The sequence below is a fragment of the Plectropomus leopardus genome, chromosome 11 (genome assembly GCF_008729295.1).
Source record: "Plectropomus leopardus isolate mb chromosome 11, YSFRI_Pleo_2.0, whole genome shotgun sequence".
NCBI classification, from domain to species: Eukaryota; Metazoa; Chordata; class Actinopteri; order Perciformes; family Serranidae; genus Plectropomus; species Plectropomus leopardus.
In genome coordinates, this window is record NC_056473.1 from 2,141,364 (window position 1) to 2,166,025 (window position 24,662).

The 24,662-nt window shown below is 40.0% G+C and overlaps 1 protein-coding gene across 7 annotated transcripts in view; it reads left to right on the forward strand.

The window, feature by feature from the left end:
- The window catches only part of mef2aa (myocyte enhancer factor 2aa), a 79,641-nt gene extending 56,964 nt beyond the window's left edge, over positions 1-22,677 (forward strand). For 2 of the 7 annotated variants that reach the window (XM_042496904.1, XM_042496903.1), the window contains exons 4-11: positions 2,960-3,094; positions 5,663-5,876; positions 7,658-7,717; positions 15,149-15,333; positions 17,847-17,870; positions 19,928-20,057; positions 20,195-20,318; positions 20,505-22,677. In XM_042496904.1, the coding sequence (XP_042352838.1) occupies positions 2,960-3,094; positions 5,663-5,876; positions 7,658-7,717; positions 15,149-15,333; positions 17,847-17,870; positions 19,928-20,057; positions 20,195-20,318; positions 20,505-20,841 (1,209 nt within the window). In that variant the 3' untranslated portion in view covers positions 20,842-22,677. Of the gene's footprint in view, positions 1-2,759; positions 2,892-2,959; positions 3,095-5,662; positions 5,877-7,657; positions 7,718-15,148; positions 15,334-17,846; positions 17,871-19,927; positions 20,058-20,194; positions 20,319-20,504 lie in introns of all 7 variants that reach the window. The other 5 variants (XM_042496905.1, XM_042496909.1, XM_042496906.1 and 2 more) reach the window with 5 other exon arrangements.
- The last annotated feature ends 1,985 nt before the right edge of the window (positions 22,678-24,662 follow it).

Consider the following 24,662-nt stretch of genomic DNA (forward strand, 5'->3'; position numbering starts at 1 on the left):
CTGACGTCAGCCACTCACAGTCTCATTTTTATCTGAGGAGCAAAATTTCTATCAATACAGGTTTGGACTGCTGTGAGAAAATAGCAGCTGGCCTTGTTCCCACTCATCTTTGTGAGCCTCTCAGGACCTTGTGAATAGATTACACAAGTTCCCTTGTCCATATTCTTTGTGAGCCCCCCTCCTGCAACAAACAGCCCATATTTTTCATTAGAAATGCTTTGGAAAAAATCCCAACCTAAGCTCTATTTACATGCAGCCAACTTTACTTTTACAAGAGCAAACCCCATATCTTGATTCAGCATGTATGGAGAATTTAGAAGTTGCTTTTATATAACTATTCATTATGAAAAAAATAGTCCTTTTTTTTTGCATCCTGATTGTCTCAGTAAGTTTACCCCTTTTTCTAGGTCAGAACTTTGTCATGTCTGGAGTCGTCTGCAGCAGAGACATGTAAGAGCAGAGTTGATGTGAGGTCAGGTGGCCTTCAGGGCTCCATGTGGTCCCTTCTACGGCCATATCTCTGCGCGGCTGCCTCTGATTGGCCAGTACGGGGAGCCAGGTCCTGACAGGTGTTTGGAAGAGGGACACCTGTTTGGCCATGTGCTGATTTAGTGATCCATTTACTGGGAGCTGTGGGCAGCGTCTGTGGGACACCCATAACATGCCAAGTCATTTAACAAAGAATTACAGCCATGCATTCCCAGGCCTGCCATGATATATGCATTAGAACGCCACAGAGACGATTAACTCTTGCACACCAAATGGCATGTACACACAACGCCATCATCCTTTTGAAGATAATACATATTGTAGTGATTCATGCAATGTATCATGGAGCAGATCTGATCGCTGCCTGCCCTTGTCTGCTGCTATCTGGTTCCTGCTCACCCACTGTGCTGCAACAACCCCTCCCTAAATGGCTTGGGCCAGTGGGTGCGGTGTAATGAAGGCTGGCCAAGCTTGTTGTGAAAGTAGAAAGTAGAGCAGCCCTGCCCATTTTGCAACCAGTCCGACCCAAGCTATTCCCATAATAAGCAGGTTTGGAGCCTAAATTTGCAGGTTCAGATCAGATCTTTTGCTCGCTGGTGGAGAAAGTGCATAGTTAAACCCCAGTAAACACAGGCCTTTCAGGACCCTAACTAAAGAGGGTTCGTTCAGTAAACAGGAAATGAACCAGCAAGGCGTTTTCTTAGAATGAGAAGAATGCCCCTGCTCTGTACCGCACCAAACAGTAATGCATCTGTGGTACAGTGCAGGCCATTCATTATCCACAAGACTTATGTCTCTCTCTCTCGCTCTCCTCTGGGCACTTATGTTTCAAGAGATGTGGGTTCTTTTCTGAACTTCCTTATTTTTGTGCACACTTCTAGATTGACATTGTTCTTGTGGCACAAAATCTACATCCCTGACAAATGATATGCATGTGAATGCATGGAGATGGGACTGAGCAGAGTTGGATTTAGCACTGTGTGGTTTTAATGAGCAATGATTTTATGCAGGACTCCCATAAAGCCATGGCACAGGTTTTAGGAAATGTAACTTACACTGAGGTTGTGGTGAGAAGCGCTGGGTTAGCCGCATTGTCTTGCACAGACCTAAACATACGTTCACATCGCTGTCAGAGCTGTAGAAACCGCCCTTCACCACACACACATTGCACACATGCACCACACACACTCCTACTCTCTTTCTCTTTCACACACACACACACACACACACACACACATTTTCTTCTTTCTTGGGTGATGAAGACCAGCAACAGAGAGTAAGGTCTCATTAGTGTGTGTAGGTCCCTCTCCCCTGCCTCACACTCTGACCCCTGCCTCCACAGGAGTCAATGACCTTCCTGTACACGCAAGGCCTCCGAGGCAGCCCACAGACAAGGCAGGGCGCTGCTGCGGACCTGCACTAGTCTGATAGAGAAACCTTGCGAGCCACACATAAATCATGTTTTGATGTATGCTGCCTTGATATCACATGCTGTCACATGCTGTCAGCGAGTCTTGTTAACACCGCTATTCAGAGCTGTAATGAGGAGCATAGAACAGCCTGTAAGAAAGTGCACAGAACTGCTATTATTTGTTTGCTTTTATTGCATTTTTTTTCTTGAAGTTAGAACAAGCTCTTTATAACACCACAACACACCACCCTGTGTACTTACAGGCGCTTTGATTTCACAATAATTTCTCAATTTCATACTTAAATAGGCATCTTTGACCACATTTGATAATCCATGTTACTTCCCCACATGCATTAACTTTGATAAGATCCCACAAGTGACAACCATACTGTATTACAGACTGGGACAGCTTTAAAGTGTGCTGCTGTAGGATCTCCTTATGCTAGAGTTTCTTCCAGCTGGGTGGCTTATGATAACTGAAACAAAATGAAAAATGCAAACACACACTTGCAGCAAGAGGAGGAAGAACAGACAGGGATGGAGGCAGGGAGGAGGAGGGGGGAGAAGGAGAGGAAAAGGGAGGAGGACAATATTTTGTTTCTCTAAACACATCTGAGGGGTGAAAGGATATAGAGTGACATTTCAGTTTCCCCTTGGTACAGAGCCTTGTATTGAGCCACAGCTTAGCCTTGTATCAGTGTAGCAGCTGTTCATGTTGTACTGAAAAGAAAAAGGAATCACACAGAAGATGTTTGCTTTGTACATATATTTGTTTTATATTTTTCCAGAATAAATGTATATATTAGGTAACACTACTACTACCATACTGTTTCTTTTCAACTGTGCAATTTCCTTTCAGAAATTGAGAAACAAAGGCCATAATGACTGTGCTAGTCCTGATCCTGAAGACTGTTTTGGGCACAGCCCCCTCATGGACGACCATTTCGGCAAACTAAACGAAGAGAGTGATTTAATGTACAAGCGCTGTGGTGTAAGTACTTCCTTTGTCCCCTGCTGTTTTGTGTTGATTCCTTGTCTTTATGTTGATGTTCACTACAGGCGCTAAACAAGAAAGAACACAGAGGTTGTGATAGCCCGGACCCCGATGCCTCATATGTCCTCACTCCTCACACAGAAGAAAAGTATAAAAAAATTAATGAGGAGTTTGATAATATGATGAGAAATCATAAAATCGTAAGTACTGTAAATGCAACGTTTTTGCTTGGCTTTGTGGCACAAAGGATTTTCACTCTTTTTTTCATTTAACTTTTTCCTCTTTTTGTTACCCCCCCCCACCTCCCCCGCAGAACTTCTGTCAACTTCTTTCAGAACTACTCTATCTTAAGATTAATGCCCCCCTTCACTGGGCGTGCATATGTTTCTTATGTTGATTTGTTCTGCAACTGATATTTTGGCACACCCTGATAAGATCACATTTCATGTGAACAGGTGAAATGTTGCATGCTTCTGCTGGAAAGATTACACCCCAGTATCATGGTCATGTTATCATTAATCAAACAGCAGTCTCTATTTAAACACATGCAGTAAATACGTGCTCACATATCACAAGTGTTTATTATAAAGACCTGCAAGGTTTTTTTTTCATCTCAAACCTAATTTTTATCCTATATTGGGCCTCATGCAAGAAACCGTATACAACAAATTTTCTCTTATTTTTGCTCGTATCTACGATTTGTTCTTCTTTTGTTAGTACCCATTGATTTTTGGGATAAACAAATGTTTTCTTGTTTTTGCTCTTCACTTAGGTAAGAGAACATTTTACAAGTGGTTCAGAGACTCTTACCAAGATAAGGGAAAAATATCTTGCCTTCACAGTCCACAAATTGTTGTCCAACATAAGGAAAAATAAGCTCTATATTTCAGGAACATTAAAGACAAATGCATGAATATCATTTAATCAAATTTATTTGAGGGTTTAGAGTAATTTTAATAATTGGATTATTAAATTTCAGGGCTAAAGAGATACTACTATACTTGGTGCATTAGTCCCAGTCACTGTAATTTCAGTTACTTCCCATCCCTCTGCTAACCAGAGCTGGAATGTAACTAGTTACTTTTATGTTAGTTTATTTTAATCCCATGCCATTTTCTTCCTCTACTCCATGACACTTTGGAGGGAAAAACTGTACTTTTTACTTCACTTCTTTTATGTAACGACATTACATATTAAAATTTTTGTGCACAAACCAAAATTATGACAATATACAAGTGCAGCTGAAACAGTTTAGTCAGTTAATTAGAAAATTAATTGGAACTACTATTTTCTTCATCTTGTAAGTTATTTTTTTAATGCAAAAGACATTTTATAGTTCCAGCTTCTCATATGTACATATGTGTATATGTATGTATGAGGACTTCCTGCTTTTTCCTCTAATTCTTTTAATTATTTTGATCTATTAAATTTATTTAAAGCTTTTTGTATGTGCACTTTTACTTTTAGTACTTCATTATGTGCAAAGTGAATGTGAAGTACATTCACTTTGTTTAAGTTTATTTAACAGTAAGCCTACAAAAATTTCACTCAGCAGAACTTCTTACAACCTTTTTGGTGTCATCTCTCCAGTTTTGGCTATGTGTTTAAGTCTTTGCACACGGCACAAAACCTGCCCTTATATAGTGTTTAGGGGGCGTTACCTGTGCTAACAGGTGACTTATGATCAGTGGGATTCATTATTGAGCACACCTGGTCGGAGGAGATTTGGGTGGTGAAGAGCGTTTGGTGCATCTGGAGTTGACCTCTCTTATCTTTTCTCTTATCAGAAAATTAAGAGAAAATATCAGAGAAATTTAAGAGAATGTTGCTGCACGAGGTCCAATATCACAAAAGAGAGTAAAAATAGATTTATTTTCACAGTTCCGTAATAATGTCATGTTTTTCTTCTTAAATCTTTCTATTACCTCTCTCTCGGTGCATTCTAGCATAAAATATCTGGTACGCCTAAACAGCTCCAGCAGTAAAGTGTTCCCAGAGCACACTAACACTACACTATCATTTACATCCTCCCTCTCCCTCATCAAGCACCACACTGGCTCAACCGCTAAAACACCACAAATCTTTTGTGATCTTATCATGCGTGACAATATTAGAACTGTGCAAGAACATGGTGCATACTAAGCAGTCGTTCTCTATATGTTCCTGACATGAAGAGCATCACTTTGCCATTAACAAACTAATGATAACGGCCAAGCCGGCTCACTGGATAATGCTATGATGAAACGTTCTCACTGCCACCTGTCATTCTCACTTGTGCTTTGCACAGTCAGCACTTTGTAGGTAAATGCAAGTGAGTCACAATTTTCGTAACTGTGAATCCCCACCACCCCTCTCTGCTCTGCTGAGAAACACAGTGGCATTTCAAAAGGCAAAAGTAGTGCTGACTGCTGCAATGCCAAAGTGATCACCTGAATGCATGTTTTTTTTGTGTCTGTGTGTTCTGTGTGTTGCAGTATTACCAAAGATCTGTGTGTATGATGTTATTGAGAATGAACTTTTATGATGGCTCTATGGTGTCACTCAACAGCCCTCAGATGTCGGGCAGAAATGTTTCTTAAAATATTCTGTTATGAAGCAGCTGCTGAGTTGAAAATGCACAGTGTCCTTGTTTATGAAAGCAAACCCTCAAGGGGAGCTCTCTGCTAATGATGCCATGACAATCACTGACCCTTCAGATTTATCATTAAACCTTGTGTTTTACTGTGTTTGTGTGTAAACCTCTGTGTGTGTTTGTCTCCCTCTTGTAGCCCACAGCATTGCCTCAGCAGAACTTCTCCATGCATGTGGCAGTGCCTGTATCCAATCCAAATGCCATGTACCAGCCAGGAGGGACTCTGGGCAGCCAGGCCCTGGCAGCAGCCACAGCCTCTCTGAGTGACAGTGGGATGCTGTCCCCTCCACAGGCCTCTCTACACAGGAATGTGGGCTCAAGTGGAGGACCCCAGAGGCCCACCAGTACAGGTTAGTGGACAACAACCTCAGTTAACTGGTCAAAGTGGTGTATAGAGGACGATCCAGACCACTCAGTGCAGGTTTTATAAAGTTCATTAGAGACTCTTTTTGTGTATTTGTATATGATTATATTGATTTTTTTTAATTATCCCAATAGCATTTATTTTTGTTAAACAAAATAAGATTTCTGGTGAGAACTGATGATTGTCAACCAAAAGGGTGTTAGCCTAACATAGCATAAAAGGTTCAAGCAGGAAACAGATAGCCAGGATCTTGTTAATGCTAAAAAATCAACTACTGACTCATTCAAAGCTCATGAAGACATTAACATTAACGCATCATATCTTGTTTGTTTAACAACAGAAATTAATATGGGTTTTGAGGATGTTGTAGTAGCCTACTACTACAATTTTTTTTTTGACAAACTACAGTTAAAATATGTGTGCCCAGCATTTCTTTCAGGCCACATGAGAAGGGCTCCACTGGGCTCTTTTCTTTGTGTTTTAGAAACGCATTCATATAATAGCATTATGAGAGTGATCCACAGAAATAACCAAGAACGCTGTAGTGTGCATGCCAGGCTAGTAGTTGGCAGTGTAACTGTGATGACATACCATAGAATCTTGGTGGAATCTTGATTTATATTTGATCAATGCTGCCTAGTTTGACAGTTTGACTGCAGCTTACAAACACTTATTGACAGCTGCGTTAGGGACTACTCGGCTCTGATTGGCTGTTTTCCAACTAACATGCTAGTTTCTACCAAAGGCCATAAGAACTACCAGGAGAAAGAGGAACAGGATTTTCTTCACAGATTTTTTGTCTCATTTATAATACAATAATGTGGATGCAGTTAGCTTCCAACTATTGCTTTAAGGTATTTTTTTGTCTCTCCCTAGAGAACATAAAGGTTTTTTTTCATGATAGCATTGGATGTAATGACCCAAGGTCAAGCAGTCATGTCATGCCGAAACCCTTTAACTGGTTTTGGTGTGATATATATTTTTCACACCCTCTGAAATGCTCATCATCACACCTTTTACTGTATCAGCATTGTGGAAAAATGATGTCAGTCTACGCTGATGCTTGTATGACTGGTCTGACTCAGTCGCTCCAGATGGCTTTTGCAAGATTTAGCTACACTGCATACGCTAGAAGTACATGCAACAAGGTGTGAAATGCCTCATTCAAAATTAACCACATATCAGAACTGGCTAACACCTTCCCATGCACAGGGGGGTTAGTTAATGGGTGTTTTTCACAATAACTCTTTCTTGATGATTCGCTGCTCTATCTGTATTGTTTGGGTTTTTTCCCCCTTTTTTTTAATGGTTCATATTGGATCAGCATATTTCAAAAGCTAAAATAATACCCACACTCATGTGGCATACTAGTACTATGTGCTTGATTTAAGTGTTGAAAGTGCAGAGTTTTCATTCGACTGTTGGTAGAGATTCTTGAAATTGATGCCTGATTGCCCAGAAAATGGATAAATATTTGTTGCAGGCTCGTCCTCATAGTGGAAATCTGTATTCACCATTTCAAACTTTATTAACATAACAAACACCATGCTGAACGCAGCTTGATGTTCAATATATGGTCTTTTATCACATATTGAATATTTCCAGACCATGAGGACACTGGTGGGAGTGCACACGCCTCCCTTTCGTGTGCTGTGAAGATAGATGTACATGACATTTTCATGTCTGGTCTGGCATCTCCATCACATGCTCTGCTAGCTTGCAGAAGGATGCAGATGGTTAATCATATCACTCTGTGCATCTCATTAGGTGGCATGCTGGATACCACAGACCTTTCAGTGCCAAGTGGTGTGGGCTCCAGCCCAGCGGGTAAGTCCTCCCTGGAGATTCATTAGCTCTCTGTAGCTCTGCCCAATAGGCCTCCTGCTTAGCACGCGAGCTGGATAGTTACGTTTCCATCTGTGATTGGTTCAAGGCGGTTGTCACTATCGTTGAGTGATAGTGCCTGTGCCCGAATATATTTTCACTGCATGCAAAGGGAATACAAGTGTTGCTCCTCTCTGCAGAGGAAATGCATAGTATGCTTGTTAAATGCATGTGTGATAGGAAATGGCTCAGCAGCATTCACACAGTGTGCTGTTTGTGCTTGACAGCAACCTGGGTAACCAGGCGAGGCAACTGGCTATCCAACTGACTTTGGCAGGTAAATAAATGCAGCGTTTCCTTTAAACTTGTCACCTCTATGTAGCCCTCCCTCATCCTGTTTCCTTCCCTCTATTGACAGGTGCATCTGTTTGCACCCCACTCCGATGACAGCCCTTATATGGCTGGAGAGGGTCTGTAAGATGCCTAGACCAGCATAACCCTTTAGGCATTTGGGCCATGACATCCCACTAAGTCCTCGGTACACAATGACCGGACGGCCTGTCATGGCTGCAATGTGATGGGTGAGAGGTGCAGGCAGGTGGAGTTTAACCCTATGAAATCTTTGCATATTGGATTGATTTCATACAAGGCTCATGAACAGTGACAGAAGAAATGAACCAAAACTTAGTAAGAAATTATTTTAAAAAAATGAAAATACCTGAAAATTAAAAAGAAAATTAGAAAGAAAGAAAGAAAATTTTAAGAAAGGCAAATGAGACTTGGAAAAGTTGCTTTAAAAGTTCTGTAAAATAATTAGGATAATTATGAATATTGCTTTTTCCCTAGCTTTTTTCTTCTTCCCTCGACATTTGTCCCTAGATATTTGTCTAAATCTACTAATTTCTGTAACTTGTGAAACATTTCTTACCAAGTTGCTTGTAGCCTTTTTTTTTTAACCATGTTTTTCAAAGAAATCACACCCATTTACTCAGGGTTCAAAGGTTTAAGTATTTGTGAAAGGTGACTCAAAGAAGCACAAGAAAAGTGATGTTGCCCTAGGTTTCAAAGTGTAAACTCTTTCTTTGTCACTTGTACTCCATGTAGTTTTTCTGACAAAATGCAGCATGGTGATATAAAATGATACGATATTTAATGTTCATCACTCGTGGGCGACCTCAAGAATAGATGCCTACTATGTGACATTTGGCTAGGTATTGATGAGAAAGTAAGATCACCTCAGATCAGTTTACAACATTTCAGAAAGAGTTCTGGGTAAGTTTGGGGTGTGGTGGCGGGTCAGGGTAGAGTCAAAATCCTCTGCCAGGGGGCGTCAGCGTTTGGCACAGTGTGAGCATGCTGCAGCTGTTGTTTGTACCGAGTGTGTCGAACAGCAGAGTCTACAGGGAGGAGAGAACCTCTCCAGCCCTGCTGTCAGATGACCATTCCTGACATAGCTCTGATTTTTCACAAGTAGCAGCTATGACCTCAGCAGAAGCCTTTGAAAGTGACCAGATGGAAGATGTGTGTGATATCTTCTCCCCTGTTCAATGGTGTCACCACAGAGAGAAGTTTGTTGTTGTTTTTACATAAAGCCAAGTAAACGCTGTACAGTTTTAGACCGTTTTTTATGCAGATTTTTGAGCCACACAACTCACTTTAGAGTTGGGCCAAATTTCAGCTTCGTCGGGACTCATATACCGTGCAGTTTACAGGGAGGAGCAAAGGCCGATCATCTGCTCGTACCTTTGGACGGTCGGATGAATTTCTGACATGTAAGAGGTTTTGGTTACCCCACGTAGGCTCTCCATGGATGTTTTATAGGGAAGTCTGGATACAGCCATGGGGGTGGGGCCTCGTTCTTTCCTGTGAGAGCTGCTCATTGGCTCATGAAGCAGAAAAAGCTCTTTTTCTGGGTTTAGAATTGTGTTGTAGAGATTAACGGCAGCCAAGTATGTCCGAGCGGGTAATTTAATGATATTGAAATGAGTCGTTTCGCGGTGGTTTTGACATTGACAAAAAATGATTTACTGATTTACAGACATCTCTTTCCCAATGTATGTCAATATGGAAAAATCTTTCTGGGCCAGTGTGTATCAGTCAACCGACTCGCACAGTGTAATTCCACTTTTGGCCACTATGTTGAATTTGCATCAACGCCTGGTGCACTTCATGGGGGCTTGAGGGTCTCGCACAATTGAAGAAGAGTCACGATTCCTCAGTGTGGCAAACAGAGCATATGAAAACACCATGGCAACACGACAATGAAAGTGCACAACAAGGAACGTTACGTTAGCTATCAAATTAACAACTGTAAAAGTAGCTAGTTTACCTTCAATCCTCTCTGCAAAATGAACAAGCCATATTGTCCATGTCTTCCAAGCCATCTACGAGTCTATATGCGCCGGTGCCTGTTTTTTTCGGAGGTCTCAGCACACAGGATTGTACAGATTATCAAGGCAGCATGCTTCTGCCTTGTTTGCATTGTTGCTAATACCTGCCTCAGAGCTTTCAAACTAATCTCTATTTACAACTGTCAGCCAGGATGGCTTGACGATCGGACTGTACATTGTGAGCACATTAATCGTTAGCTTTGGCTTTACATCACAGACAATTTTCTTGTACAGTATGAGTTGGGATTAACAAGAGAATTTCTAAAATCGCACAGTGTATGCCCAGTTTAAGGCAAAGGGAAGAAGAAGTGAATGAATACTGTCCACACAGCCTCTGGGCAGATGTTTGAACTGTGGGGGTTATTATTTACTAGCTGTTTGCAATTACACCTTATTACAACCTTTAGCTCTTGACTAGAGCCTTAAGAATGACAGTTGTGTGCTCTCTCTTATGGAATATGTCTGCTCGCTGTACACAACTCTTTAACAGTATTTAATCATTGCAAGCCCTTGAAATACACTTACAGAGTATGTTTTTGTGTTCAGCAGATCACATCAGGTAATAGGAAAAATAATTTGTACAGATTTTACTTTCAGAAAGTTATTTTCTTGTAGGTTGATTGAATGTGAAACATATATTCAAAGTTTGAGGATGATGATGAATCATACCCATGCTTTTTGAAAAACATAAGAACAATGGTATACCTGGTTGCCATCTGCCTTAAAAAAATCACCTTCTGCACATCCTGCCTGGTATTAGTTATCTGAGACACAACAATAGGACTGTGCGTGGCATCTATTATTAGAAAACTGTTTTTGGAGACCTTGATTCACATCTATTATTTCTTGTCATTCATCAAGACATTTTCTCTTTTTCCTTAACCTGACATATGTGGGCTGCCAGGCACAATAAGTTGCAGTGTTTTCTTTTCCTGGCCTTAAAATGAAAACTGAATGTTTCAGTTGTAAACACAAGGCCTTATGTAATGCCTCTTTCCCAGACTGTGTTAATAATTCAGGACAATGAAGAGAAACCAAACAGCTCCAACACGCGCAGGTTTCAGTCAGAGAGGATTTATTGGCATGACTGAGCCGTACGAGGAGTCTGAATATGGAATGAGGGCAGACATCAGAAAAGCCCACTGAAACGTCCATGCTGAAAGGCTGGGTCTCAGCTTGCTACTTTGGCTCAAAATGAACTTTGTGATCTGAGTTTTTGTTTAGACGTGTGTTCCCCTCATGGCAATTATTTGAAAGAAGTACAGGAGTTAATCATCATCAGACATCTGAAGTCATAATCAGAGACAGATTCCAAAAATATGCAAGTCAGGTGGGTTAATCCAAGTCTAAATTAGCCTGTGAATACAGCACTGAGTGTCTGTCTGTCTTTGCCTGGTGAAGCACTGGCAATATGTGTCCTACTGTTATCAACCCAGAATATGATGGTATAAAAGTGAGCAAAGAAAATGACTGAATTTTAAAAGAGACGGTACATGCTTGATTCAGGCAGCTTATATAATGAAAAATGAGCACCAGGTATTTTATAATACTACAACAAAGCAGCAGCTTTATGAACAGTGAAATTTGGTGTATTAGTAAATTTAGACCATGGACTGTATTCATTTTGGACGTAGCTACTGAGATGTCACCCATTGGTTTGTGGATGATCTTGAAGTCTTGCCATCTTGTTTTTTTGGAGCCAGAAGTTACCATACTTAGACCAGAAGTTGGAGCAAGGGGTGGATCTCACTCACACACCTGCCACTCAAGCAGCCCCACCCTTAAATATAGGCAACTTTACGTCTTAATAAAATGTAAACGGTTGAGTTTTAAATAAAATATCACCTTCTGTACACTTACAAATGTTAAACTTTGCTATAGAGACCAAAACTGTTTGAGTACCAGGCTGTAAACATGTTTATTTGTGCTGTAAAGTTGGTCATTTTAACATAGGGATCTATGGAGATTAGCTTCATTTTTCAGCCTCTGAGGTTTCCACTTGATTTAGAGATGCACTGAGGAGTGGCACAGGAGGCGTTTATTATTTTTGGCTCTATTGTAGCAGCTTTTTTTTTTTTTTTTACAAAAACACTAAGATAGACAATAAATAATTTTTTTTTTCTTACCATGTGCTTTGACCAACAAGGCAAAGCAGAAGCAGCACAGGTTTCTTGCAGAGGCAACATAACAATAAGAGTCAAACAATAATGCAGAACTAAGGCCAGTCAAAATTTAAAGTAGATTAAGAGAGAAACAATTACTAATAAAAAAAATAACAATAACAACCCATACTAATAAGGGTAAATACGATTCAAAGAATGAAAGCAGTAAACACAGGAATAATGGTATTTATGATAGAATTAGACACGATCAAGACAGAATAAAAGAACAAATTAAAAGATAAATTAATAGGCAAACAAAAATGGATTCATTAAACTAGACAAATTTAAAAAACAGTGCAGATAGGCTACCAACACGGGTAAGTTTTAATGTATAATTGAATTACCAGTAAGAACTTTTTAAAATGATGCACAAAAATGGAGATGAGGGGAAAAAAGCTCCCTTTTTAAGATCAACTTTAGGCTTGTAGCTTTTTTTTTCTTTTTGCTGCACAATTAAATACATGTTGCATTAAATATATGTCATTTAAGGATATATACATATAAGATTATAATGTATGTGTTACCAGAGGGTTATACTTTTGATATTTGAGATATTTGAGAAACACTGGTATCTTCTTATGTGAAAGAGACCAAACATTGGGCAAGACACAGATAACGAGCTAATTTTTGATATTTCAGCAGAAAAAGCAGTACCTCAGTGTGACCCTGTGCACTTACAATGAGGTCTATCAGTTGAAGGGTATTTTGCATTCTAGCTTACTGGTGTGGCTTACTGCAAAACATAATAGGATGCAGCCATTGTTACATTTGTATAACTCACACCTTTGCTCTCCCTTCTAGGACACATATTTATGTTTTGGACAGAATCTCTGTTAAAATAGAATATCACAGCTCACTGATTGTTATCAGAAAGTTTTAACATGCCATATTACCAAGCTGTAACCAATACCTTGGCATGAATTGCACTAACATCTCATTCCTGTTGAATGACATCTTCACTGCTTTTAATCAGGTCCGCTATTTTTAGGGCCTTGGACATTTACTCTGCTAATTCTGTAAACATTGTTTTCTTGCAGCAGCCAAGTCTTGCATGATCAAAGCCAGAACTGACGGCAATAGCTGCTTGTATATACTGTTGATTCAGCTGTGAGATACTATTGTCGGCTTCATAACTGTTTATTTGACCGTGAATTGTTGCCGTCCTTATCTGTAGTCAGAGGGGCTATTGTTCTATTATGTTCCTACGCAAGAGCCTACTCATTGTGCACACACTTTGTGTTTCGCTGGGATACACTAAACACAATAGAGAAGTCAGCAACTTGTTGAAGTGTTACTGATCTGTTGATGCAGCGTGAGACGCTATTCATTCTTTCTTCCTCTCGTTTTCAGGATTTCAGCATGTTCACTGTATTGTATAGCTTTTATCAAGAGTAATGTGAATTGCATTCAATTAAGAATTGAAGAGCAATTGAAATATTGCTGTTGTTATATTATTTTTTCTTAATAACCCACTGCTCCATTTTGATTAGAGTGGATTTGTTTGGAATCTGCAGAATCCAACTGCAGACCTCATTCAAATGAGTCACACAGTATCTTGCAATATCATGCAGACAGTGTAAGGGCTCATTTTTAACCCTTTGAAACCTGAGGAAATTGGTTTGACTTTGAAATGCATGGGGAGAAGGTAAGAAGCAACTTAATAAGACATGATCCAAAAATTACCAACAAATTTGTGAAAGAAAATTACCAAATATGCAAATGTGCAATATGAAAAAATATCCCAAAAAAGACATTTTTCAAGACATTTTTCCCTGTCTCTGGGGTAAACTTCTAATAATCCTCCCCTCTTTTTTTAAACATTTTTTTAAGGAAATTTTCATGTCACAGTTTTAAAATTTCTTTTTTTTTTCTTTTTTTTGTGGGACATTTTTTGTCAAGTTGGTCATGGCTTTTTTTCCCCTCATTTTATCGAAAGAAATCAAACCAATTTGTTTAGGTTGCTAAGGGTCAAGTAGCTTGTTAAAGGAGTTTAAACGCTGCACAAGAAAACTGATGCCAATCCAGGTTTCAAAGGGTTAACACTGTAGTTGTTTTGAAATGAATTTTTTTTTTCAACTTTATTTATTTCATTGCTTAAGTAACAATTATACCCCTTACGCATCGAATCCTTTTTTATTGGTGCAAGTATTTCTGAGATATTATTTTAGGGTACATAACATAGTGCAGCATTTTGTAAAATATAGAATAGCATCTATATATGTACCATGAATCTATGCAGACTGTAAAGAAATTTTCACAGTGAAAATTTATTTTTATTTCTTAAAGGATATATCTTAAATAGTGATAGTATTCAGCCTTTGCACTGGATAGTTGTCCATCAATAGAGTTGGGTGAGGTGGATGTGAGCTCATAAAATAAATAGGTGGAAACTCATCGTTTTTCAAAATAAAGGAAATGACCTATGACAGTGACATGATATGAACATCAAGGTGTGAACGTGTCAGGAAGAGCCTTGCACTTAGTTGTTGTCTGTGGGCACAGTGTTAAAACAACATAAGGAGATCTTTTACTGTTTTTGCACTCGACTGTAATGGCTTCAGCTATTTCTTTTAAGCAGTCACAGTACATTTGTCAGTGAACTGCTCCTCATCCTGAGATGCAAAGAATTGACTCAGATGTAATCATTCACAATAAAAATAAAAGGCTCATCAATTTTGAAATGGACATTTTATTTTTGTAAATGTGCAGGATAATTATCCAAGTCTATTAAAACTTCCCAGAGGGTTGGAAACACTTAACGCTGCATGCTGCAGCAAGCTGGAAAAACAACGCTGTTTGAGAGGTTTGCTTGATGACTGCGAGTGTTGTCAGTCACAGTCTGTGGTTTGATGATGCGTTTCTGTCACTGTATACCTCTGCAGGGAACGGTTTTGTTAACCCTAGGGGCTCCCCGGGCGTCCTCAGCACACCCAGCGGCAATGGCCTGGGTAAAGTCATGCCCACCAAGTCTCCACCACCCCCTGGAGGGAACATGGGAATAGGAGGACGCAAGCCAGACCTGAGGGTTGTTATCCCTCCATCTAGCAAAGGAATGATGCCCCCGCTGGTGAGTACAGAGCACACCACTGCACACAAGTATTTGCAGCTAAAGGACCTTAAAGTACCTCTGCTGCAGGCCAGAGCATTCTTTGGTGGCATCTAGATTTTAGTAGCAGAATGTTTTGTAGAATTTTGCTGCAACCAGTTAGTGTGAGGGTTTATCAGCCTACTGGGATTCACCTCACCTAAGCATTGTTCTGTTTGTGCTGTGTTCTTCTTCCATGGCCTCTGTTCACATGTGGGCAGAGTCTTGAATCTGCAGCCAAGGTGTCACCTCACACTCAATTATTCACATTAAATAAGAGGTTTTCTCTAATTATAATAATGAAGGTGCAGAGTGCTCTGACCACAGAGAACACCTGAGGCTAAACTAGACTCTTCTGGTCATAAATCAACATTAAGATTTAAAAAAGACAAAAAAAAAAAAAAAAACAGTAAGTGTGGGATTGTCAGACAGTGGCCAGCAAATGGCCAAGGTTGCGTGATGATGTTGTTGTCAGCAACAGGAGCCACTCCAGGAAAATGATTGTGTTTGGTAAATAAACCTTGGGTTACTGTGGGTGCTCCTCTATTGCAGAGCTTCATCTTGCCTGGAGCAGCTTTTATACAAGTGTGTTATCATGTCGGCATGTGGAAATCAGCAGAGCAGGACAGGGTGTGTTGTAAGAGGTCTGAAACAGGTTAGGCGGTGGCGGCTGGCAGGTTTTTTCAGAGTGGTTGAGGCTGCGGAGGGCGCTGGCTGTGGCAGGTCTGCAGACAGCCTGTCATTAGGCCATAATGGTATTAAATTAATCACATCTCAGTGTGACAGAGTGTAGATGAAGACTTAATCAGGGGCCCAGGGTGTGAGCCAGATAATATCTTGTCGCCCTTGTCGTGTCTTCCTGCCGCTATTGATTGAGTGTGGGTATTAAGACAGCCCTGGCCTGGTCGCAGTATGTCCCACAGCACGGAAAAGATGGAAGATGGGCTTCTGGTTCCTCTTAAAGCACACAGAGGATTTGAAATACTAAGTGCTGTGGGGGCATTGTTGGTACCAGTGAAGAAATTCATATCTAACAGCTGATGACTGCACAGTGGTTGCAGTGTCACATCCAGAATCAGATGAGTGTTAGTCAATATCCAGAACAAGTCTATACTTTCTCTTCTTAAAGGGATAGTCTGGATTTTTTAAGAGGGGCTGTATGGGGTAATCCAGACTCTGGGTTATCCAGAGTCAGGAGGTGGATTTTCATTACAGATTTGCACAAAACTAATATTATTTTAGTTTTTTAATATTATAGTATTTTTGAAATGTTGATAAAAGACAATGGCGAGATGACTGTGTTTCCACTGAGTTATGTCCTGCGACTTCTCTGACGATAACATTCCAAGAAGCATGGCGATGGATGTTCAACTATTATCAGGTTTATTTCTATTGCAGCCACCACACTAGCCAGGTTTATTTCCAGTCGAAGGTGACATAGGCGTGTTATTAGAGTGATAATATAAAGGCAAGCCCCTTATACGTGGGAGCAGCCCAGGGGTTTCTGTTATTGCATTGCATAACTATGCAATGCAATAACAGCTTTTGTGGTGCCTGCTGCATCATGCCCGAGGAGCCAGTTCCTACCTAGAAGCACATAGCCATTGCATAATGTGACCTAGACAAGCCAAAAAAGTGTGTCCATTGCAGTTTTGTGAAATATAGTGTTTTTGAATCACCGAAAATACCACCTCATGCGAGCGTACAAACTTGTTGCAATAAATGGGAGTTTGATGAAATTGTGTTTCCTTTAGGTGTATTTTATATTTGCACAATTTGATGGTTAATGGAAACCCGCCTAGTGTCTTACATACAGTAGATATCAGTCATCACGCCCCCAGTTTTGAGAAGCAGACTGGAGTCCAGCATGGAAGCTAAGCAATGTACTGCTGTGGATGGGGGTTAGCAACTAAATGCATTTTACCCCCTGAGAAAAAGTCCTACCAAAGTAATCTTGACAGCTTTAAGTGTAAATTGACAGTATTTTTTTCTGCGCGATAGATTGTTCCAATGGGAAAACCGTTAACAGCTTTAGTTCCCTGACTAGGCAGCTGAAATGTTTTGTTGCTGGCCCCTTCACAGCCATAGATTCCATGTTGGACGCCTGCCTGCTTCTCTAAACCGGGGGCATGCTGACTGACATCTACGGTATATAAAACACTGACTATGGATAAGTGACCCCACTTCAAAAAATCTGAACTATCCCTTTAACTTCATTGGCAGTTGTCCAGGATGTGACTGTTTCTTCTTCACTTTTTACAAGACAAGACAAGTTAATCAGACGCCTATGCTTTGGACAAAACGGCTCTTGAGCATAACAACAGACTATAGACTGATTTAACAATGACTGCAGAAGTCATCCACACTTTTATATCCCCCAGCGTCCCTTTGGCTGTGAAGTCCAGATAACTGGCACTTTTTTTTCAGAGCGATTTATAGTCGCTCTGCTTCTTTTCTGTAACTCTGCCTCTCTTCTTCTCTTCTGTTGAGGGCAGTCGGAGGAGGAGGAAATGGATTTGGTGAGTTTTGACAAATGCCTGGGCAAATGGCTGAAATGTGAACACGCTTCTGGTAATCACACATGCTAGACTAAAGGCTCAAACCGGAGATTGGCTCTTAGGACTGCCAGCAATGATAAATTAAAAAAATAAAGAAATGTTTTGTCACTGCATGTTTTGGGTTTGGCCTGTGAAAATTGCCTCAGCCTGTTGGATTGGCTCCTCCATTCTCAACACGTCAATGTTAGTCATATACCACAAGGAGTGTGTGTGTGTGTGTGTGTGTGTGTGTGAGAGAGAGAGAGAGAGAGAGAGAGAGAGAGAGAGAGAGATATGAAAGCTAAGCGCTAATTAATGTTACATTTCTTTAACTATTATAGTGTCACCAAAATCTCAAAAGTTTTAAGACTTTATTGAAGTGTTGGGAAAAAATCTCAATAATTTATATTCTTTGTAAGGAAGAGAGGATTACATCATCTTAAATGACTTCATGCTATGAGATACTCGGGGTTTGGTGAAGTCATCTGGCTGGAGAGAGTTGGAACAATGCAAGGAAGCCATCAACTAGATCATGATGCAATGCTGCTTCAAGCGTAACCGCTGGCAGCTGCACATATGTTTATTACATTGTATTGTGAGGATTTGGTACAGCATTGTTCTAAACTGTGTCTGCATTTGATTAGCGGAGTTGGAGTGTGTGTATTTGTTAGCTCAGAGTAGTTTAGCTGCATGACCACACCGAGCTGTGTAGGTGTGTGTTTGCATGCTGGTCACTGCACTAAAAAACCACTGGAGCTTTACTGTACGTCACTCTGGGATCACCCTTTTGCACCCTCTCAGTTAGGAGTTTATTTGATTGTAGAACTGATCAGTAGACTCTGATGTTTTTGGCACTCTGAATGCGTAGGCATTAGATGCTGTGGATGGGGGTTTGCATTTCCTCACCTTGCACTTTCCCTTTAACAGTTTTCTTTTTCATGTCTAACAAAGTTTCAGCAGGTTGTAGTGAATCAGATTAATCATTTCTTGTGCCTGTAGCTGCATGTTGGTTCTTGTGATGACTACATGCATCAGTTTTCAACTTGAAGTTTTGTTATATTTGGATTATTTCAGTACTTGACATATTTCAAAGCCTGTGGTAACCATTTTTTAATGTGGGATAAGTCACAGATACACGTGAAGTTTGTTGCACACATACACATAAATTAAATAAACTTTATCTGGATGAATGTCAGAAAATACAAATACAAAACACAACATTAGTTATTGGATATTTCTTCCTGTATTTGCATCCTCTTTTTTAACAACCCTTATGCAATAGGTATTAGTACATGTAGGTATTTACGACTGCCCTTTTGTTCATTTACATTATTACTACTATCACAAATGTTAATAAAGACTTCTTTGGCCCAGATTTTCTCCACAAAGTGGCCTCCCTACAATTATAATTCAATAGTTACTCCCTACTTTGATTTTCTATATGTAATTAAACTGTGCCCACCCCTACCCCGATTGCAAAAAAGTAACAAATTAGATATAATAATAATACTAATAAAAATAGTGATGATATTATTATTATTGATAATATTAACAAAAACTTTATTTATGAGGCACATTTCATGAAAGAAATGCAGCACAGTGCTATACTTACAAGTGCTGTACAGAAATAGAATTACATACAAACTGCTCCACATGAAAGTGGGCAGAATGAACAGAAAATAGGGCAACAAGTCAATTCAATATGAATGGACATTTAACAACAATAAAAAAAACACATCATTAAATGAAAATAGAGTACATAGCAAGCATCTGAGCTCTATTTGTAAAAGCATGCAGTCAGAAAGAGCAGAATATTGACTTCCTTAAAGCTACACCACCACCTAGTGGCAGCTTTTAATATTACATTTATATACCATAACAACTACAATATATATAGCAACTGCTAACTTGAAATGTGTAGGCGTTAAATTGTTTTTATTGAGTAGAAAGTTTGTCCATTGCTCAGTATTAGAGTGCTATATAAAAGTTACATTTAGGGCTTATGCATTTTCTTTGTTGTTTTTTTATGTTTTTTGCAGAACACCCAGAGGATAAGCAGCTCCCAGTCCACCCAGCCGCTGGCCACACCAGTAGTGTCTGTCACCACCCCCAGCTTACCCCCACAGGGCCTCGTCTACTCAGGCATGCCCACCTCCTACAACCCCACTGGTGAGCCCCGCTGTCCCCTCAGACTGAAAACAACTGCCTCAGCCTCCATGCTGTTGGTTGTGCTCTTTTCTCAGCGGCACATGGTGTTGTAGCTGAAATGAGTTTCTCACTGTGCGTGGCTGCTTTTGTTTTTACAGAGTTCTCCCTGAGCAGCGCAGAGATCTCTTCCCTACAGGGCTTCAGCTCTCCTGGGCTCTCGCTGGGCTCCATGTCGGCATGGCAACAGCATCAACTGGGCCAGGCAGCTCTTAATTCTTTGGTGTGAGTAACACACTTCCAAACAAAGGCACACTCTCCAGACACCCTCACATGAAAGCAACACCCACAATGCTCTGTGATATCATGCTGAATCACACATCTACATATTCCTGGCTGTTCACATTATCGCACCTCACATTTGTTGTCTCATTTTTTTTTTTTTAACACAAAATGTCATCTTCTCTGCAGTGGTGGAGGTCACCTACCTCAGGGCTCCAACCTCTCCATCAGCACCAGCCACAGCATAAACATCAAGTCCGAGCCCATTTCGCCGCCACGGGAGCGTGTCACCCCATCCAGCTTCCCCCCTCAGCAGCCACAGCAAGGGTCCAGCCGACAGGAAGTTCTGGGACGTTCACCTGCTGACAGCCTCAGCTCCTCCTGTAGCTCCTACGATGGCAGTGATCGTGAGGACCATCGGCCAGATTTCCACTCCCCGCTGGGGCTGGGCAGACCCCCTGCTGGCTCTGAGGACAGGGAGAGCCCCTCGGTCAAGCGCTTGCGCATGGACACATGGGTGACATAAACAGCCTCGATCAGGCCTCCAGTCACCAGCCAGTCAGAGAGAGGGAGGGGTTAGACATGGAGAGAAAAGAAAGAGCAAGGGTCCTTAGAGCTATCATTATATTATTCAACTCCATTTCAATTTGTAAGACTGAGTGGCAGATGTTATGTCAGGACATATCTAAAGTAAATTGTCAAACTGAAACAGTAAGATTAAAAAAAAAAAATCTCAGTTAGCTGGACTGAAAAATATGCACAAGCAGGTGGTATCAGGTACTTGGTGCAATTCAGATGCTGAAGAAAGACGTTAAACAATAGGCGGTAGATTATTGTAGTCACTGGTCTAGTCAGACACTTACATGTAGTTGCTGTATTGCTGTTGTGCTCGCAAGTTGCAAACAATCAGAGAAAGTTGTGTTGCTTTCAGGCCGAGGACCCTTACATATAACGTTCACTGCGAGAACTGTCTTTTAAAAAACATGCTGTAACCACACAATGACCTTTATCTCAAGTGGCCTCTTGTAATTTATTGATTCAGCCGATTGTGAGTCACAGAGAGCACGGATAATTATACAGAATTTTGATCACACAGTAAATAATTGCAGACTACTTTAGTGAATACATGAAACCATGCTGTTGGAGGTTAAAAACAAATTAGCAACAGAATTTATTGCAATAATGACATACTATTCATTTTATAATTTAAAAGAGTTGGATATATAAATGTGCAATTAAGATTAACCTGTCCAGTTGAGCTGGTGAGAAAATCAACATGTTCACTTTTGTGTAACAGTTCATCAGTAATATAAGCCAAAGCTGTTCTTTTGTGTTGTTTTTGTACAGTTGCTACAGTTTCCTAACAGTTCACTCAAACGCACCATTTTCTTTTCGTCATAGTTTTTACTTTTGATCGTGCTTTATCGCAAACGGTGTGAAGTCGTGTAAACCAGATCTTGAATCGATATCTAAAGCCATGAACATGTTGCTGTTCTGTTTGTACAATTGATAATTTGAGCCAAACATCTTTCTTTTGTTGTGTAAATAGCGACTTTAATATATATCACCGGGGCGTGGCGTATGCGCTGAGTGTACCGTACGGCCGCCGTTTTCGAGAAAAGTATATTTTTGTGGATTACAGCCAAGTTTACAAGAGCAGACCCTAAAAAAGAGTAGATCATTCACTGGTCAATATTTGCTGTTTTGTTCATTTTACTGTAATCTCCTCGAAATTTAATCATCAGCATCCCATGTGTTTTGGTTCCAGATGGTCAACTTGTTTTTTCCTCCCTTTATTAGTGATGACTGTTTGTCCTGAAGACATTGTAACAACAATGCTGTGAGGTTGAAGTACCACTTTTTTTTTCAAATTGGTGAAGGATGATCACAAGGCTATGGGAAATCGGGTTTCTTCCCGCCTATTGTAGATGTATACCAGCAGCTGCTGAATACACTGCCAACATAAAAACTCAAGGTCCCAGCCCCACACTGAAGAATAATCTATTGTTATTGCATGTAGCTCAACTGAAAGACATACCATCTCGCAAGCCCACTCCATTACCCTGTTATTGGTTCACTGAATTGAAACAGAAGACGGTAATGTGGCAGAAGTGGCTACCGACCTTCACAGATCAAGCCTGTGCTCATATGTGGTTGTAAATATCGAAGATAGTCATAATTATGTACAGAAATACTAATGTGTTTCCTGAATTGGCCCCAGAAATCATATATCAACGCCCCCATTCTAAGTAAGACTACTGTAGGATCCTTAGGAGCCAGAAAAGTGAAAACCTGAAGGCGCTGAAGTCGTGTATGTGGAAGGTGTTGCAACGCTGTTATCACACCGTGCACAGACAGGGGGAAAAAGAGGGGGGGGGGGGGCTGTGACTTGTTTTCTTCTCCATCATCACAGAAGCAAATAACTCAGCAGCTAATCCAAACCAATAAGGTCACTGACTTCAATCTCACTGCTGGATTACACACATTTCTATGAGAAGTTTACTGTACGTGAAAGGTATCACTCTGCATTCGCCGTGACATCTCTTGTGTGTGTTTCTGAGCTTTCTCCGCCCCATCATCAGCTCCATGCTAGTTCTTATAATATATGATGATCTATGCAGTTTTAGCCCCAATTCACACACAGAATATGATGTCAGTACAGGACACGTTTAGTCCACAAAGCATCAGGAAGAAGAGTATCTGAGGACAGACTGTTAGCCTCTCATCCTGAAGTGCCACAGTTGGAAGTTGCAGGACTACAAGTTTTTATAAAATTGATTTGGAAACCCCAGGGCAATCTCTTCATTTTCATATACATTGGTAGACATACTTTACATAATGTATAATAATCCATAATCTAATCCAGTTTAACGCAGCAGGTGAAAATAGCAATAACAAAAAACTACAACTAAAACAGTCTGCCTGTCTCGGCAGCACCACCTCATAGTTGAGCACACTTTAGCACTTGATGACATATCAGGGAATTTTGTAGTTTGTCTATATGCACAGTTAGGAAATGCCTTATCCCAAAGAAAAATGTTATATACCATTTTTATTTTATTTTCTCTTGGTTCAAAAGTAGACGATGCAGATATCACACAAACTTTACCAGACCTGCCTCTTCTCAGAAAAGACTCCACACAAGAAAATGCACGGTGAATGCAGCAGGATACACTTTGCTCTTTTGCTCTTTGTCCAAATTGTGCACAACTGATGAATGTGAAAGGAAATGGTAATCAATGAACCTTTGTAGAGGTCTTTCTTCACTTTTCTGTGTAAGAGTACACTGCTTTGCTTCATGGCTTTTATAAACAGAACTACGTGTTTGGTAAGTGTTTGTAGTTGATAGTTCACTTAACTGAAGAAGCTGTTTTCGGTTTGAGCGCTCAGACCGTTTGGCGGCACAAGCTGGACTTTGTTGCCAATAATGACATTATTTGTTTGGAAAAAAAGAGATTTTAAGTTAATCTACTTTTTTTTTCTTTCCCTTGAATGTGTTATTTTATTTTCATCATACAATAAATATTCAAGTGAACTTTTTATTAAACAATTAAGATACTATGCTAGATATTGTTGTATAAAATTTGTATTCTTCACAAAAGTACAAATATTGGCTTTTAATGTGTAATTTAGGTTATCTCTCTTATTCTGTATAAAATGAAGTAAACAACTCTTACATAGAATTTGTTCTCATGTGAAGTCCCAAACAGTAGAAACTGTCAACTTTATTAAACACCTCAGTGTATGCTCAGTCTGAACTCAGTGTCTATTCATCCATTGCATTTTATTCACTACATGCATCGGCTATGACACTGCTGTTATCTATCACACAGTCTGTCATAGAAAACTGCACAATGCTGCTCAAATCTTCACCTCATTTACTTATGAAAAAATATCTTTGACATACTCTAATGAAATCACCAAACTGAAAATTTTATACGCGCAGGACTAATAACTCTGTGGTAGAAGTAAGTAAAAGTACACTATTTAACACAGAGTTAACACATTTCAGTACAGGTTAAAGTCCTGCATTTTTACTCAACCAAAAGTAAAAGTGTGATATCAAAATGTAAACAGGAAGAGTTCCCATTATGAGAGTAATATTATCATATAGATATTGGATTATTATACTACTGCATTCACATGTATGTCATCTTTTTATGTTGTAGCTGGTCACAGTGGAGCTAATTTAAACTGATTATACAGAACATGGTCAGGTAATTTCAGATGTTTTCAATAAAATATGAATCTAAAATATGAATAATAATTAGCAGAAATGTGAGATAAAAGAACACTTTTTCCCAAAACAATGCAGGGCACTAAAAATAATAAAGCCATTATAAGCCA